The sequence below is a fragment of the Argopecten irradians genome, chromosome 4, assembly GCF_041381155.1.
Source record: "Argopecten irradians isolate NY chromosome 4, Ai_NY, whole genome shotgun sequence".
Lineage (NCBI taxonomy): Eukaryota > Metazoa > Mollusca > Bivalvia > Pectinida > Pectinidae > Argopecten > Argopecten irradians.
In genome coordinates this window covers 12,464,402-12,483,387 of record NC_091137.1, presented here as the reverse complement: position 1 = coordinate 12,483,387, position 18,986 = coordinate 12,464,402, and the positions used below count along the sequence as shown (strand labels likewise).

The window sequence follows — 18,986 nt, the reverse complement described above, 5'->3', positions numbered from 1 at the left end:
ACAAGAAAAAAATGTAATTTATCTGAATAGATAACCACTCAATTAAAACAGAGAATGAATTTTACAATAAGTTAATTTGTTTTTCAGAGAAGAGTTGGCTGGTAATGACCAGAACAAGGCCGGAGGAGTGGTGAGTTTCTCCTTTAAGAAGACTGGTGCCAAAATATCATCAGCTGCTGTGTTTAAACATGAAGAAGAGGAAGATAAGTCTAAAGCCTTGGAAGCTGATGGCCAATCCAATCCACCTCTCAATAGCGACGAATCAGCAACACAGGAAGAACCTGCTCCTTGCAACAAAGAGGAGCATACACAGGCAAAGTCACTAGGCTCATTCATCAAGGTTATGAACAAAGAGGAGACAATGGAACTCGACTGGCCTGTTGCTATGGTGAAGTATACAAAAACAGAGCCTGTCATTGGCTACAGTTGTGATCCTTTGACATTTGACTTCAACGAGTTGTTGTCAAGACCAAAACAAGATGTGACAAGTTCTTCTAAAACAGAAGAGACATTAACAGTGATGAAGGATGACGATTTGGCCAAGTCTAAGGAGGAAGAGCCCATCCAACAGATGGAGACAGATGATGCTGTTTTGGAAGATGCCTCAAAAAAAGATGAAAAAAGTGTCAAAAAGAAAAAGAAGAAGAACAGAAAACATAAAAAATCAGCCAAGAATAACAGTACAGAACAACATGAAGCAGCAGAGGCTGATGGGAAAAAGTCAGTAGAGAAACGGAAAAAGAAAAAGAAACGAAAGAGCAAACATCATGAGACAACAGAGGAAGGAAAAGTGGATAAACGCACAGAGGAGAAAAAGGATGAGGTTGATGAACAGAAAAAGTCTCGCAGCAAACACAAAAAGGAAAAGAAAGATTTGGAATCTGAGGATAATTCTCAAGGAGGAAGTGATGAATCAGGTGATGATGGCAATAAAAAGACATCCAAACACAAGAAACATAGACATAGTAAAAAGTCCAAAAAGAAAAAGAAGAAACATCATAGTGGTGATAAAAAGGAGGAGACAAAAGATTCTGGAAACCATGAGAGTAAGGACACAACGAAGGAAAATGAAAAAGATTCTACAAAAGAGCATGCTAAGGACCACCAGAAAACAAAATCTGCTTCTGAACGCAAGGCAGACACCAAACTCAGTCATAAAAAGTCAGACACCACTCCTAGCAAGGTAGTTAGAGAACTAAGAGAGAAAAAGGAGGCTTCAGATTCTTCAGACGATGAGGAGATTGTTAAGGAAAGAAAAAGAAAGAAGAGGAAGAAAAAATTGGATGGAAAGAAAGTTGAAAAAGTGAACAATGTGAAGTCGACTGATGGTAAAAAGGTTGTGGAGAGAGTTGCTGTGAAACGTAGTTATACCAGTGAGGAGTCAGAGTGTGAGATTGAGGTGAATAGAAAGCCAGCAAAGGCTCCCGCCTCGGACAGAAGCAATAAAAGTAAGAGTTCACCTGTGTTAATGACCCCTGTACTCAACAAGAAAATAAAGAAGGAACCTGGTAGTGGTTCTGAGAGACAAACTGTGTCATCAGCTCGCAAACGACAGACCAGCGAGTCTAGTGTTAATGATACAACTCCAGTGTTACACAAGAAACAAAAAGTTACACCAGTGCAAGTGAAGGTTGAGACACCAGTGGAAAACTCGTGGAATAAAATGGAGAGTATGATCGAAATGAAAGCCACAGATGATAATACAAAATCAAAATGGGATACAAGTGACAGTGAATCGGAGCTACCGACTGGCGCATCGCCAGTGAAAGAGACAAAAAGTGTAGGTAAATCAACACCAGTTCTCAGCACAAAACTGCTTTCTCCCGAAGTGAAAAAGACTGTTCATAATCCATCTGCACAGGCACATAGTAATAGTAAACCGGTAAACTTAGCTATGCCAGCCTTACAAAACCCAGTCATGCATGGGAAGTCAGACTCTAGATCATCACAGCACAAAATGTCAGATACACACAAAAACTCAAGTCGTTCTCACTCAAGAGGTCGTAATCGCCATCGAAGATCCTATACTAGGAGTTACAGCAGGTCAGGAAGTTCTTCATACTCGTCAGACTCTAGTCATTCACGATCGCGTTCATATAGCAGGTCTTATTCTCGTAGCTCACGGTCTAGATCTCATTCACACAGGCGATCACGAAGGTCTCGTTCTAGGTCCTATAGTAGTTATACAGATGACAGCTACAGTTCTAGGTCAAGGTCATCTAGAAGTAGATATTCTAGGTCTAGTTCATATTCACGCTCAAGGTCTAGGTCAAGAAGTCATCGTTATAGGTCATATTCACGGGGAAGCAGTAGGTCAACTAGTTACTCTCGATCAAGAAGCAGGTCTCAGTCATATCGCCATTCAAGGTCTCACAGAAGAAATAGGTCATCAGACTACAGCCGGTCACCACGACGGTCTAGTGTGTCAGGTGATAGGCATCGTAAAAAAGTTAAAGTAGAAAAATCAGAAAAAGGACAGAAACCTGACAAGGAGGAAAATTCTAATCCTCTAGACATACCTCTGCCTGACTTCAGTAAAGAGGATGATGCAAAATCAGCCGAAAATATTGTCCAGAAAATCAAGGAAAAGAAACAGCAACACTCCGATTTAGTCAAAAAGGGCATTGCTGCTAGTGCTGAAGCAGATAAAGAGAAGGATGAATCAAACTCAAAGGACTTTTTCGACATTCCTTTACCTACAGTTGAGGATAAGCCTGTCGGACAAGACAAGACTGACGGTTCAAATGTTCAAGGATCTCTTCTGCCTCCCCCACCTCCTCCACCTTCAGGTATGGATCTTACAAACATGCCACCTCACTATCATCATGGACCGCATGGTGGACCACCAGGTCCCCATGGACATCCTGGTGGTCCCCATGGGCCAAATGGACCTCATGGCCCATATGGACCTCATGATGGACTGCATGACTACCACCCAATGTATGATGGACCAGGAGGATATGATGGCCCTCCTCACCATATGCATGGACCTCGTGGACCCGGTGGGCCAATGCCACAAAATATGCGAGGCCCACCTCCTCATCACATGGGTGGTCCCCCACACATGGGCCCTCCTCACAATATGCACCGTGGACCACATATGGGTCCACCACCTCGAAACATGGGCCCACCACCAGGTAATATGGGCATGAGAGGCATGCCACCTCACCGCATGCCTCCTCCAGGCCAGAGAATGTACCCACCTCCTAACAGAATGGGACCACCACCAGGACACAATATGGGCCCTCCACACCATATGCAAAATATGCCTCCTCCACACATGGGTCCTCCACCTCACATGGGAGGACCAAACGATCCTTACAACATGGGGCATCGTTATCCCTATCATAATCAAGACATGAGGGACCCATCGAAAGATAAGGACAAAACACCTCCTCCTCTTCCTCCATCACGTTCTCCCTCACCACAACCTCCTCCACCAACTAAGGAGGAAGAGAAGAAGGTTGAAGAGATTACCACAAACCCGTCCATTGTCATCCCTCCGGAGCAAATAGAGCAGTATAAGCGTCTACAGGAACAGGCCCAGAAACATGCAGTGAAACAGTTAAGACGACAAGCCAAACAAGAGAAGGGTGAAGCAATCAGTGAGTCTTCATCTTCAGAGGAAGAACCTGAAGAGGAGGAAAATGCAGAGGAGCAATCAGTCGTGTCAGTAGAGGAGGATCAAATCTCGATAGAGGAACTACAGCAACAACAGCAACAACCGACACTCATTGCCATTCAGTCCCCGGTGCCACAACAGACAATCATGTTAGCGCAGCCAACAGCTCAGCAATCTGTTCTCTCCCAGTTACAGATGGCTGGTATGGCAGGAATGGGACATTCTCCGCAGATTATGACCACAGCTAGTGGCCAACACATTCTGATCCCTCATTCAGCTGGAGGACTGGTCCCCATACAGGCAGGGGCACCCATGATAGCCGTGCCTCAACATGCAGGACTACAACCTGTGAGCGCATTGGCAGCTGCAGCTGCTGGGGCACAGCCTGCTCACATCCCCGGACTTGTACAGGCAACACCACAGATACATCTAACACATACAGGACATGGGATTCCAATAGGGGCCCAGCCCACGCTCATTTCACATCAACATCAACAGATTCTTGCTGCCCAGCAGCAGATGGCAGCAGCAGCAGCAGCAGCCAGTGCTGGACCAGCTGTCCATCTGCCACAACACTATCTGGCAGCTCATGGCAGCCAGCCTGTCATCGTTGGCAACCATTTGGTCATTCCACGAATCATGCGTCCTCACATGTAAATTGCAACAGACAATAGACTACTTCTCCCAGCATTTTATATGGAAATTGTGGCATATCCAGATGAATTTCTTTCTTCATATCTAAAATCAGTGCTATATGGATGTGCCAAATAAGGAGGATTCCATGGATGATTGTGCTGAAGTGTAGGGCAGGCTAGTTACTGTGATTTTAAATACTCCTGGTCTGTGACATGTAAAAGTTCACAAACTGATGTGATTGAGTGATTCTTGTGATTAGCAATAATGTATATAGAACTCTCTCAGCTCAGACAGAGGAGAGGAGGAAACTATTTAACAGTGATCATGTTCAATACAATCATCTTCCCACTGCCTCAGACTTTGTGATCCGATAGAGGTAGTCCTACTATGCACAACTTAGATATTGGTAGTTATGTGCTGGTACATGGGTCCTCAAATTAATGACTAGTGTTATTAGAGGGTGTTCATCTGATTTTAATTATGCTATTTATTTTTGTTTCCACATTATTTGGTGTTAAACACATGATTAGAAATATAATTATAAGATAATTAAGATATAAAGATTGATAACGTGTTTGACACAAGGCTCATTGTATATTGTATGTAATTCTGTACCTGTCAATTCTGTTGACTCGGAATTCAAATCTTTTGAACTCTTTCTTTGGTATATTGACTGTATAGAACTTGACATAAACCAAAATTATTGTAAAAATATTTCAACTAGTAATTGTTGATCAAATGATAGGTTTTTGTGCTTTTGTCTGCAACAAAAAATTTTGCTCAATACTTAGTATATTTGATCTGCTTAAATTATCTGAATTCATATTCAAATTTTCTCTGCCTTGCCAACTCTATACCCATTGAACATCACTATTAATCTTCAGTTGATTGGCATTATTGCATTACATATATTAGACTCAATAAGTGCCCATTGTACTCATGTAATGTCATTCTCCCTTTTCCTCCATTTCCATGTGTGTGAAATTCCCTACAGGAACTTGACTTTGTAATAAAGAAAATATTGACATGCAGCATTTCTGATACCAGTTATTATACATTTTATTGTAGCTTTGGGCACTTTTTGTGTTGATTATGGTGTAACTTTTCAAATAAGCTTCAAAAGTCACTAAAAGGAACTACAAAAAAAAAATGGTGACCATCAAAAAGGAAATGAATTTTAAATTACCTATTATTTATTCTTTTCCATAATAATGCTCCATATATTTGTTTGATATTTTTAGTGACTTTTATAATACTGCTAATGTAACATAAAAGTTAATTTTATTATCAATTTATATTTATTCAGTTTGTTTTAATTAAATGACAAATAAGGAAAATATTCGTGCTGTATTCAAATAATAATTTCATGGTATTTGGAGATTTTTTTTGTCAAAGAAAGTCAAATGAAATACCTAGTTATTGGAAACAATATTTGTCTACACATGGTCATGCAAAGTTACATAGCATCAGTCCCTGATAACCATTGAAGTGTTTCTGTTTTAACAGTTTATTGTTACTAGAAGTCATTGTTATTTTATTTATGATGGAAGGTTTTAAACACGTATATTTATCTGTCTACAAGATTATTCACGTGATATCTCTCAAATGTCTACTGGTAATGTGTTAAAAGAGAGGTAACTTCACTTGTGTGTCTGTGAATACGGTAACGAATCCTTCAATGGATAAGGGGAGCTAACTTGTGTGATTGTTGACTGTTACATGTAATTATACCTGTGAGTGCTTCAAGCATGTCGTGTATTAGGTCATATGACAGAATGTGTCAGTCAATTGTTACGTAATGCTATTAACTAGATAAAAATATTGATTCAAAGAGCTCAATTTTAGAATTGTTGTCCTTTTTCTTAACAATAGATCAATGAACCAGGAATATTGGTAGACCCTGTGAAATTCTGTCAACAGTTTGATGCTACCTTTTTTTAATAGACATCAGAATTTCTACATATTATGGCTATCACATGACAAATAAAGTCAGCATATTTTTAAGATGTATTTGACTGAAACAAATCAAATGTTAAAAAAAAAAACCCTTTTTAAATTCAGACTTCAGAGATCGGCCTATTGCTGAAAAATTATACGGGAATTTCAGGAAGATCCAATTTATACTTAGAAATAACAATATCAAACTTTGAGGCAAAATCCATCAGACAGAAATAACAGTATCAAACTTGGAGGCAAAATCCATCAAACTGCCTATTCAGTATTTTGTATATTACAGAGTTATCTACCCTTGGGGATAGGTATCGATTGTGATGTCACATGTTTGCGAGCGTGACGTCATGCATTTCGGAGAAAACGACGTGAATTGCGCTCAAAAAATAATGACGTAACAATTGATACCTATCCGCAAGGGAGCTAACTCTGTAATATGTAAAGACTGAATACAAACCTCACCACCAGCACATATAGGCACTGGCCACCAGTGTGTGCATTCATCATTCAGCAGATTGTCTATGGACAGAATCTGCATAAAATTTTCTCCAAATTTATCACCTACACTCCATTACTTAAAACTATCATAACTTGAGTGATAACTCACCAAGGTAGGATTTTGCATTTAGATTGACCTTGATTCGTCCCTTTAACCTACAAAAATGCCTTTTCACTGGAGCTTAAAATAGTGGTTCCCCAACAAGTGACTGTTGTTTATCATGCTTATCAAACTCGAGTTTTAGCGAGTGTCGTTTGAAAATTAACTAAGTTTAGATAAACATGATAAACAACAGTCACACATTGGGGAACTTATTTGTTCCATAACTTTATAATAATCAGTGGCGTCACTAGCAGCAAATTAATGTGCGCGCAAAGTGGGGTCCGAACGCCAAAAGCGTGAGAAAATCGTTGTTTGGGGGAAGGGCAAGTGAGCTTATGCTATGGTGCAGCGTCCATCGTCCGGCCATCGTCTGGCCGTCTGTCCGGCCGTCCGGCGTCAACTTTTCCATTTAAACAACTTCTATTGGAGACCTAGAGTCCTGAAATTTGATTTATAGCATGCTGGGATGAAGAGCTACCAAGTTTTGTTCAAATGAATGACCTTGACCTTGAATGACCTTGACCTTCATTCAAGGTAACAGGGGTCAAATAGGCTGAAATATCTCGTTAAGACTTCTGTTTCATAACCAAGAGGCCTAGAGACCCAATACTTGGCATGTAACATGCTGGGATGAAGTGCTACCAAGCTTGTCCAAATGAATGACCATGACCATCATTCAAGGTCACAGGGGTCAAATAGGCTAAAACCTTTAAATGACTTCTTCTTCATAACAAAAGAGCCTAGGGACCTGATATTGGGCCTGTGGCATGCTGGAATGAAGGGCCACCAAGTTTGTTCAAATGAATGACATTGACCTTCATTCAAGGTCACAGGGGTTAAAAAGGCTAAAATCTTTAAATGACTTCTTCTTAATAACCAAACAGCCTAGGGACCTGATATTAGGCCTGTGGCATGCTTGGATCAAGGGCTACCAAGTTTGTTCAAATGAATGACCTTGACCTTCATTCAAGGTCACGGGGGTCAAATAGGCTAAAATCTTTAAAAGACTTCTTCTTAATACCCAAAATGCCTAGGGACCTGATATTTGGCCTGTGACATACTGGGATAGAGTGCTACCAAGTTTGTTCAAATGAATGACCTTGACCTTCATTCAAGGACACAGGGGTCAAAAAGGCTAAAATCTTTAAACGTCTTCTTAATAACCAAAAAGCCTAGGGACCTGATATTTGGCCTGTGGCATGCTGGGATCAAGGGCTACAAAGTTTGTTCAAATGAATGACCTTGACCTTCATTCAAGGTTACAGGGGTCAAATAGGCTAAAATCTTTAAACAACTTCTTTTTAATAACCAAGAGGGCTAGAGACCTGATATTATGCATGGGACATGTTGGGATGAAGCACTACAAAGTTTGTTCAAATGAATGACCTTGACTTTCATTCAAGGTCACAGGGGTCAAATAGACTAAAATCTTAAAAAAAGACTTCTTAATACCCAAACAGTCTAGGGACCTGATATTGGGCCTATGGCATGCTGGGATCAAGGGCTACCAAGTTTGTTCGAATGAAGGACCTTGACATCATTCAAGGTCAAAGGGGTCAGAAAGGCTAAAATCTTTAAACAACTTCTTAAAAACCAAAAGGCATAGGGACCCGATATTGGGCCTGTGGCATGCTGGGATCAAGGGCTACCAAGTTTGTTCAAAAGAATGACCTTGACCTTCATTCAAGGTCACAGGGGTCAAATAGGCTAAAATCTTTAAACGACTTCTTTTTAATAACCAAGAGGCAAAGAGACCTCTAATGTGCTTAGGGATGATATAAATTCTTATTTAATCTTTTTGTTAAGTATGACCAGGTTGCAGGTGAGCGATTCGGGCCCATTGGGCCCTTGTTATGATTTCAAAGCGTTCTTAACGTAGTAATATTGCAAAGGAAAAAATAACATTGAAATGGATTGATTTATATTGCAGATTGAAAATTACCTATATTTAGAAATTCTAGATGTACATGTCCCCGAAGGTGCGAGAATTTTTGTGTTTTAGGGGATCCCAAGTTGAACAAATTTTTTTTTTTTTAAGAATGGATTGATGTGCACGTAGTTGCGTTTTTGCGTCGATGGTAGCTACGCCACTGATGATAATAATAATAATAGACTTTATTTATAGTCGATAACACTTTGAGTCAGAGACTCATCTTCCAAGTGGTCGACAAAAAAATATACAATATTTACAACAGAACTCTAACTCTATATTTATACCATGGTGACCATTTTCTTGTCTTCATTCAGGGAAACTTACCACCATACAATGTGTAATGATATCTTTCCGCCAGAAAATATAGTGCCTTAATAGTGAACTAATATTCTATTGTTTAATACTTTGAATTAGCATCTACCTGTTATACAGTAAATACACTGGAGTGTGTAAACATATATGATAACCGACTGCTATAGAATATGGTTTTTCCATTGTGAAACATGCATAGTTATGGGATAAACTGGAGTTAAATGCCCATGCTGGCATGGCGATGATTTACCCAACAAAATGAGACCAAATTGATCTAAATCAGCCTTTGTTGATCACCTTTACCTCTTGCCATTGAAACTTCATATTTTGATTTTGAGCTACATTAAATGGAAAAGGCTTTCTAAGGTTACCATCTGTGCTTGTAGATGGGGACTGAATGAACTTTTCCTTGTCTAGCTTACAGAAATACCAAAAAGTTTTACAGTTGTATATGGACAACTGCAGACTTTGACATTGGCTTGATCTATGAGAAAATAAACCATACATAAACGCATCTCTTTAAATCTAGATAATGCAGGGGTTTCAAGATCCCAAAATAACATAGGTAAAATACAATTTACAGGTGATTAAGCTACCTTCTGGTGATTGTGACGTCATTTTGTGACACCTTGTTAACATAATCACTGGAAGATGGAACTAATCAACTGTCAATTGTACACAAGGCAAAAAAAAAAAAACTTTTAAGGGTTACATTGGCAAAAAAATAGGGTCGGTCGGGAGGAATTTTTTTTTTTCTTTTTTTCTTATCTTTCTTTTTTTTTTTTGTGTTTTCCACTCTAAAATATGATGGCCGGAACTGGAGTCTGAGATCGAAACCCCGACTTTTTAATTTTTTTTCGTAGAAAAGTGGGGAAAAAAATTTGGGTCAAGGGTAAAAATTTAGGGTCGTTCGGGTAACCCTTTACCCATGTTGTTGGATATTGACCCCCATACTGAAGCTAATTTTACTTATGAGGAGCACACATCTACATTCCAAATCACAAATACACACATTGGTGGTTGAAAGGGCAATTTATTCACTCAGGTTAACTGATACATGCTTTAAATTCAGAAAGTTCCTTTCAAATAAATTGAGAAAGTTTTTTCTGATGCTTTTCTTATAAAAAAAAACTGTCCATTTTTCTGTATTGAAAATAAAATAAAGGATAGAAATTAAATATGTTATAAAATGAAAATACAGTGTATGCAATGGATAATCACAATAATTTTAATAAATATGATTACCAAGGTAAATATAAACAAGCAAGCATTAAAAAGTTGATGAAGCTCTTTTACCAAAAAAAAGAAGTTCCAATCAAACAAATAATCATAGATAGGTGTAGTGATCACAGAAATATTTTTAATAAACATGTATTCACAATTTCAAAAAATAATAATAATATCTAATATACACATGTTATATTGAAACTGGATGTCATAACATATCACATAAAAAAACCTGAAGTTTCCAGGATTGGAGAAAAACAGGCCGTCATGTTTTGATATTTATTTGTATTTGGATATGTCGTGAATTAAGCTCTTATGTTTGCCATCGTTGGAGACCCACATTTGATCTCGTTAAACTTCATGTGATGAGTGTAGGTTAATCAAATAAGGATATCTGACAATGGATGTTTACTTGTCTTAGCAGAACTTTTATTTGATGTCATGGATAATGATATGAATATAGAAACTAAGGAGATAAGGTCCACTATGGGGCAAGTTTTTGTTTTCTCTTGACAGCAGTAAGAACCAACACGACTATATATTCTCTACTGTTCACAAATACAGTTGATTGTAAATGCAGAAATGAGGTTCAGATACAGATCTAAACACTGATGGCTGCCATCAATTGCAACAGCTGCACATGTCCACCTGTAATTCTTCAGACTAAATGGGATCTTGCCATATTATAAGCAAGCTGTAGAAGTTATTCCCCCTGGCTTTCTTGGCGAATGCTGCAGATACAGGGTCCAACAAAAAAATTTATCAGATGTTTTCTGCTGACTATGACACCAACCCAGATGAGCTTGGAGGAACATGACATTAGTAATCATTAGTATTATAAATTGTTGAATTTATTCAGAGCTATTTTGAGGTATTTTTTTTTTACATTTTGGCATGTTAGCTGTACAATATAAATACATTTTGAAAATACAAAAAAGTATATATGTATATAGTATTTTTCTGTACATTTCATTGCCAAAAGGAAAGATCAAGATATTAATAAACATATTCAGTAATTTAATTTTTACATATTAAAAGAAAGAACAATCTATATATTGGTTTACAAATAATCACATCAGCCTAGGACTGTGACATTATTAAGTAAATTTATAACAAAGGAAGGTCAATATATAACAAATCAATATACATATACCTTGTATAGTACATATAATTATGTACAAAAAGAATAAAGTAGGATATGTATGTAATTAAGTACATGTACCGGTACTGATATTAGCCTGTGATTCTGTCATTATGCACATTTATAACAAAGGAGGGTCAATATTAATACTGGTATATATTATGCATTTATGGCCCTGGTGGCAGTGTGATATGGTTTATTTACCCGAGGATGTGATATTTCCAGAGGGCTTACCTGAGGGAAATATTACATCCTGTCCCCTATTACAACATTGCCACCGGTTTTATTATTACGAAAATTCATGATTTGCTACTCTGGGTTAAATATTACTTAAATTTGCGATGAGTGAAAAAGGATGTTTTATGCTTCGTCCGTCATTGTTGTACAATCAGAAGGGAAGATAACTCTGTGTGGAAGCAGGTGGTCACAACAGGGAAAAATACAATGTTTTATTTCCCCAGAGGGAATTACGACGTTTTATTTCCCTGTCATGTGATGTATTTCAACTAATCACAGACACTGTTTTAAACATGAGGTATAATAAAATAAATAAACATATATATACTGTTAATTACTATGTACATCTACATATGCTCAGGGTGATTCCGCAAACATGCCACAAACTGACTGGGATCCATCTGTCTCTCACAGATCTTGTGTATGGACATAAACATTGGGAATCTGTGGAGAAAAACAAATTTATATTTACTTTAGTATTCCATGCAATAGGTTATCCACATTCTCTAATAATACACTTCCAAGACTTCTGCATTTCATTTTAATTTATGCTTGTGCTTATGGTATTGGAGGAAAAGTTGGGTTTGGTGGTGGTGGTGGTGGTGGTGTGTGGGGGGGGGGGGGGGGGGGGGGGGGGGGTGGGGGGGGGGTGTGGGGGGGGGGGGGTGGGGGTGGGGGTGGGTGTTGGGGGGGTGGTGGTGGGGGGGGGGGGGGGGGGTGGTGGGGGGGGGGGGGGGGGGGGGGTGGGGGGGGGGGGGGGGGGGGTGGGGGTGGGGTGGGGTGGTGTGGGGGTGGTGGGGGGGGTTGGGGTGGTGGTGTGGTGGGGGTGTGTGGGGGGGGGGTTGTGGTGGTGGGGGTGGGGGGGGGGGGGGGTGGGGGGGGGGGGGGGGGGGGGGTGGTGGGGGGGGTGGGGGGGGGGGGGGGGGGGGGGGGGGGGTGGGGGTGGGTGGTGGTGGGGGGGGGGGGGGGGGGGGGGGTGGTGGTGTGGTGTGGGGGTGGGTGGGGGGGTTGGTGGGGGTGGGGGGGGGTGGGGTGGTGGTGTGGGGTGGGGGTGGTGGTGGTGGGGGGGGGGGTGGTGGTGGGTGTGTGGGGGTGGTGTTGGGGTGGTGTGGGGGGGGGGTGTGGGGTGGTGGTGTGGTGGGTGGGGTGTGTGTGGGGGTGGTGGTGGGGTTGGTGGTGTGTGGGGGTTGTGGGGGGGGGGGGGTGGTTGGTGGGGGGTGTGGGGTGGTGGGGTGGGGGTGGGGGGGTGGTGGGGGTGGTGGGTGGGTGGGTGGGGGTGGTGTGTGGGTGGGTGGTGGTGGTGGGGGGTGGTGGGGGGGGGTGGGGGGGGGTGGGGGGGTGGGGGGGTGGGGGTGGTGGTGGGGGGGGGGGGTGTGGGGGGGGGTGGTGTGGTGTTGGGGGGGGGGGGGGGGGTGGTGGGGGGGGGTGGGGGGGGGGGGGGGGGGGGGTGTGGGGGGGGGTGGGTGGGGTGGGGGGGTGGGGGGGGTGGGTGGGGGTGGGGGTTGTGTGGGTGGGGGGTGGGGTGGGGGGGTGTGGGGGGTGGTTTGGGGGGGGGGGGGGGGGGGTGTGGGGGGGGGGTTGGGTGTGTGGTGTGGGGTGTGTGGGGGGGGGGTGGGGGGGGGGGTGGGGGTGGGGGTGTGGGGGGGGTGTGGGGGTGGGGGTGTTGGGTGTGGGGGGGGGGGGGGTGGGGGTGTTGGTGGTGGTGGGTGTGGGGGGTGGGGGGGTGGGTGGGTGGTGGGGGGTGGGGGTGGGGGGGGGGGGGGGGGGGGGTGGGGTGGTGGGGGGGTGGTGGTGGGTGGTGGGGGGTGGTGTGGGTGGTGGGGTGTGGGGGTGGGGGTGGGGGGGGTGGGGGGGGGGGGGGGGTGGGTGTGGTGGGGGGTGGGGGGGGTGGGGTGGTGGGTGGGGGGGTGGGGGTTTGTGGTGGTGTGGGGTGGGGGGGGTGTGGGGGTGTGGGTGGGGTGGTGGTGGTGTTGGGGGGGGTGGGTGGGGGTGGGGGGGGGGGGTGGGGGGGGTTGTGGGGGGGGGGGGGGTGTGGGGGGGGGGGGGGGGGGGTGGGGGGGGGGGGGGGGGGTGGTGGGGGTGTGTGGGGGGGTGGTGGGTGGGGGTGGGGTGTGTGGGGTGGTGGGTGTGTGGTGGGTGGGGTGGTGGGGGTGGGGGGGGGGGGGTGTGGGGGGTTGGGTTGGTGGTGGTGGGGGGTGTGGTGGTGGGGGGTTGGGTGGGTGTGGTGTTGTGTGGGGGGGTGGGTGGGTGTGGGGGTGGGTGGGGGGTGGGGGGTGGGGTGTGTGGGGGGGGGGTGGGGGGTGTGGGGGTGGGTGGGGGGGTGTGGGGGGTGGGGGGGGGGGGTGTGGGGGGGTGTGGGGGGGTGGGGTGGGGGTGGGGGGGTTGGTGGTGTGGGGGGGTGTGGTGGTGTGGGTGGTGGGTGGGGGTGTGTGGTGTGGTGGGGGTGGGGGGTGGGTGTGGTGTGGGGTTGGTGGGGGGTGGGGTGGGGTGTGGTGGGGTGGTGGTGGTGGGGGGGTGTGTGGGGGGGGGGGGGGTGGGGGGGGGGTGGGGGGGGGGTGGTGGGTGGGTGGTGGGGGGGTGTTGTGGGGGTGTGTGGTGTGGGGTGGTGTGTGGTGTGGTGGGGTGGGGGGTGTGTGGTGTTGGTGGTGGTTGTGGTGGTGGTTGTGGGTGGTGTAGTTCATGGTCATTCCTTTGAATAAAGCATGGTATTTGTTCAATCCTAGAAAATTGTCCCAAACCATGACATTGAATAACAATATTACTCAGTAACAGGAGGCCCAGAGGGCCTATATCGCTCACCTTAATAAAGGATCATTAGTTTTATTTTCTTCCTGAAGATTTACCTCTAATTTCCCTATTGAGGCTAGGTGAGCTAAAAATAAAATAATTCCTGATCCTTACAAAACATGACAAAGAGAACCAATTCATTGATGATAATCAATCCTATTCATACCAGATGAGAACAGTTCAGCAAATTTGATCATCTCCATGAGTCCAAGGCGTATGACTGCTGCCTTTGTGTTATCACCATAGCCCATACCATCCACGATACCCGCTCCTATAGCTACCACATTCTGGAATTACAGCAAGAGTGATTTATAATGGGAGTCATTTTACATAGAACTACGTCTGTAACAGGAGAGGAGAAAATGTAGTAGCTACACTGGTGTTCGAACCTGGGACCCCTGAACACTAACAAGAAGCTCTATATTGAGCTACCTGGTCAGCGATGTTTGACCCTGTCGAGTTCTGCTACACTCCTCCCCCCTCAAAGTCTTTGCCCTCTAACACACGAGACATTTAACCACCCTGAGTATTTTACTAGGAGAGGAGAATATGTAGCAACCTGACCATGGCTCAAACCCAGAACCGTCAAACACTGCATAGCCAGATGCTCTACCAATTGAGCTACCTGGTCGCTGATGTTGAACCAGTCCCGCTACAATGTGTTAATTAAGCCTAAACAATGATTTACAGAATCCATGGCATAGTTTTCAGTTTACTTAAGGTGGTCTAGATATGTACAGTCCCCTCTTCTCCCTTTCCTACCTTCAATGCTCCACAGATTTCAACTGTAGCGGTATCATTTACAATCATGCAATGGAAATATGGCGTCTCAAATAGTTTCTTCAGGAGTTTTCCATTCTCTTCATTAGTACTACCTGCAATGATGTAAATTACAATGACAATTTAAATAGAGACACTGAATTATATATGCAAAGAACAAAGGATACATATGTAATTAAAAACGAACTAGATCTGATTATATACCAGAAGGGATATACCGTAATGCAACGACTGTTTAAACTGTCATTTAACCCTGAAGTCAAGACACTCCAAACTTGTGGCCTCCATGTACACTTACAGGGGTCGTGGTTAAGATATCCTGACATTCCACCAGCCCTCTACTGCATCAAGAGGGGCAGTTTCCAGGTACGAACCACAGGTCAGTGGTTTTTCTTCAAGTACTCTGGCTTTCCTCCACTTTCTAAATTTGGCATAGTCTTGTTATTATTAAATGACCCTGGCTAATAGTTTAATAATTAGACAAAGAAGCTGCACTCAACTTGATTGAGTATCAATGAATAGGTTACACTAATGATCAAACTACATCTATATAGAATTTAAATACCCCATGCAATCAATTTCCTGTTCTGGTCGTTGCATTTCTCCTCTGCTGTTGCATTTATAGCCAAACTCATCCCCCCTTTTGTGTGTCAGTACTGGCTCAAAGGCATGACAACATTAATCAAGTGTCTAGGACATCTGTCAGATGAACCCAAGGAAAAGCCCATCCATCTTTAATTCAGAGTTTCATGATTCGATTTTGCATTCTCAAATTGTCCTGTTACACAAGCATTGATAAGGCACTGCATTTGTATGAGACCATTAAAATTGACATACCTATGGTAGATTCACAGAATTGTTCTTGAGCAACTTCTCCAGCCAAGTTAGCACCCATCATGGCTGAACAATGAATACCAAGTTCTTCTGTGATCATTTCTGATATGAGTTTGATGCCATTTTCGGTTATAGATACCCCCTGGAAAAGGTAAATGTATGATTGATATTATCACCAGTTTTAAAAATGTTTCCATTTTATTCATATAAGCAAAGCAACCTTAACAATAGCATATTTCTCATTGTTGAAGTTCATACAAAATCCTAATAAATAATTTTTTTGGCATGGTTGTTGATATATGGAAAATGTAGGTTACAGTGACCTAGTTCTGGACCAATTCATACAAAATACAAATAACCAAAAATTTTGTCAACAATCCTATGTCTTTATAATTTGACAATGGATTGTAATTTTTATATTTGGTTTTGGTTTCTGACCTTCTGTGCCACCAATATTACTTCATTCCTTATTATAGTAAAAACTATTAAATTACAGGTAAATGATTTACCTTTATGAGAGAAACAGCTATGGAATCCTGCTTTATATTTCCTTTCAAGGATCCACAAATTTTAGGGACAAACTGATGAGGTAGTACAAATATGAAAATATCTCCATCTTTACTCGCCTCCAACAGGTCAGGTATAGCTACCTACAGAACAGGAATCCATGGAACTACATGTCGGTTTTCTAACAGATAGTAAAGCAATCCTTATAATGTTATAATAAAGTTTAAGAAAATTGAAAATATAATATGTTATATCTACTTTTGTACAGTTTTCAGCATTATGTCCAAATGCAAATAATGAATAGATCTTGTGGCATTTATATCATATGGTAATTAAACTTCCATTATGACCTATCAGAGTTATTTCCCTTCGGAGTCTTTCCATCAGTTTTGATGGAGTGAAATGAAGGGTACGTAATTCTGGTAGATCAGAATGTAAAACTGCATACAGCCATGTACCATAATTGACTCAGAAAGTGTTAAGGAATTCAAATTCATTTAAATAAACAGGGTGGCCAATTACTAATATTTAGACAAAAAAATGTTAGTTTTATGAAATCTGATGGGAAGTATCTACTGGTAAGTACTAAATGTTTGTTTACTGTGTTAAATACAGTATCCATTATAGTGTACAATAAACCTACCACATTATCTGGAAGCTGAACACCAGGTAGGTATTTAACATTTTCATGCTTTTTGTTAATGAGTTCTGTCAACTTTTCCCCATCAACTATTTCTTCATACACATACATTCGTACCAGCGATTCGAAAAACTCGGGCCTTTCTCGTACATTGTTACCGACAATTTTTGCAATAGCAGAACCCCTGTAATGTGAAGAACATGCACATTAAAATTACTTATAATGGCAACCGTAACAAGAGGCTCACAGGGTCTGAAATGTTCTGCTGGATATTTCAGCAATCTCATTTTTCCACATATTTAAGCTATTTGATTAGATATGTTGCAAGAAGTAGACATGTAGCTCTAGCTGTTACCCTATGGAGGTACAAGTACATAAATATACATATATAATCATACCTTGCAATTCAACATGCATATAAAATAAATTTTGATGTTTGAATTACAATTTTTTCATTGTAGCCTAGTAATTCTTTGTTAATTGATGTAAGACCTCTATTTAAATGACGGGTATACATGAAAGAGCTTAGGTATAGTCTAATAATAAAATGCAAAAAATATTTCTCAAAAATAAATTCAAGATGGCTGTCGATCAGACATATTGTTTTCTATTTTGATAATTGTTACACATTAAGTAACTTTGGTGTGTTTTTAATAAGACTGCATTGTATACAAACATGTACTGATGTTGAATCAGGATATAACAGAAAAAGATCATTGTCTATACATTTCTAATGATAATCAGTATGATCTCTGTATTCGTTTATGAAAATGATCGGTGTATAGTCTACAATATAGCTTGAGATAGGCACTGCAGTACAGTACATGTACATGTACACACATTTGGCCCCATTTGAAAGGTTTCTATTTTTATTCAAAGAGTTTGATGTTCAAAATTTAATCACTCTAATTTCATTTACAATGAAGTAGATTTCATTTACAATGAAGTAGACTAATATACATCTAAATAATCACAGGAGCTTGACATTCTGTCAAATATGTAGTATAAATATAATATAAAAATACCCTTATATATACAATATAAAAACACTAGGTATTTTTATATATTTATTGACCGAACGACAAGCTTCTGTGAAATAATCTGGCACAAATCACAACATGCATCAATCCGGATCTTATTCTCACTTCCTGGTTCCAACAATTACAATGCTATAACCTTCACGAAATGCCCGTGTAAGTCAACAGAAGGTCAGTGCTATTGAGAATAGATAGCGAAGTACTTGAGCTAATATTTGATATAAACTATTAATATGATTATTTCCTTCTGGTTTTGATATTGAGCAATTGCCCGAAATGTCTAAATTCAAAAGACAAACCAGTTTCCTGATCCGATGATGCAGACGACTTTTCCCATCTTCCTTGTGTATCGTACTAATACCAAGGGTATTCTGTTTGTCTAGAGCTACATAACTCCGAATCAAGGTCTGATCAACCCAGACGGCATGGTCCAGTAATAATTAATGTAACTTGTCATAGACTGGAACGTAACTGTTACGTTACAAACAGTAATGCATTGGATCTGTTTCAAATGAACAAAATTAAAAAATAGAACTTTGAAAAAAATAAACTAGACTTTAGATGTTCAGTTTTTAATTTACTAAAGATCAGTACGGTAGACTGTGGTAAGTCAATGTATATCTTTCGTGTAAAAATGATGAGATACACGTGCTAGGCCTGTTGAAAACACGAATATGCACTTGAATCGAATCGATCCACGTTCGTGAACGTGACCATACTAAACAGTCGAGTATCTGGTAAT

The 18,986-nt window shown here is 41.9% G+C and overlaps 2 protein-coding genes across 7 annotated transcripts in view; one reads left to right on the top strand and one right to left on the bottom strand.

Annotated features, from left to right (window-relative positions):
* The window catches only part of LOC138320640 (NK-tumor recognition protein-like), a 30,521-nt gene extending 24,424 nt beyond the window's left edge, over positions 1-6,097 (top strand). For all 6 annotated transcript variants that reach the window (XM_069263764.1, XM_069263762.1, XM_069263763.1 and 3 more), the window contains one exon: positions 88-6,097. In XM_069263764.1, the coding sequence (XP_069119865.1) occupies positions 88-4,279 (4,192 nt within the window). In that variant the 3' untranslated portion in view covers positions 4,280-6,097. The remainder of the gene's footprint in view (positions 1-87) is intronic.
* Positions 6,098-10,071: 3,974 nt separating this feature from the next.
* LOC138322103 (glycerol-3-phosphate dehydrogenase [NAD(+)], cytoplasmic-like) lies at positions 10,072-18,701 on the bottom strand. Its single transcript, XM_069266160.1, has 7 exons — positions 18,544-18,701; positions 17,211-17,391; positions 16,570-16,710; positions 16,064-16,202; positions 15,209-15,321; positions 14,603-14,733; positions 10,072-12,130 (listed from the first exon to the last, which is right to left on the bottom strand). The coding sequence occupies exons 1-7, from the start codon at positions 18,579-18,581 to the stop codon at positions 12,007-12,009; spliced, it is 867 nt and encodes a 288-aa protein (XP_069122261.1). The 5' UTR covers positions 18,582-18,701; the 3' UTR covers positions 10,072-12,006.
* Positions 18,702-18,986: the final 285 nt, after the last annotated feature.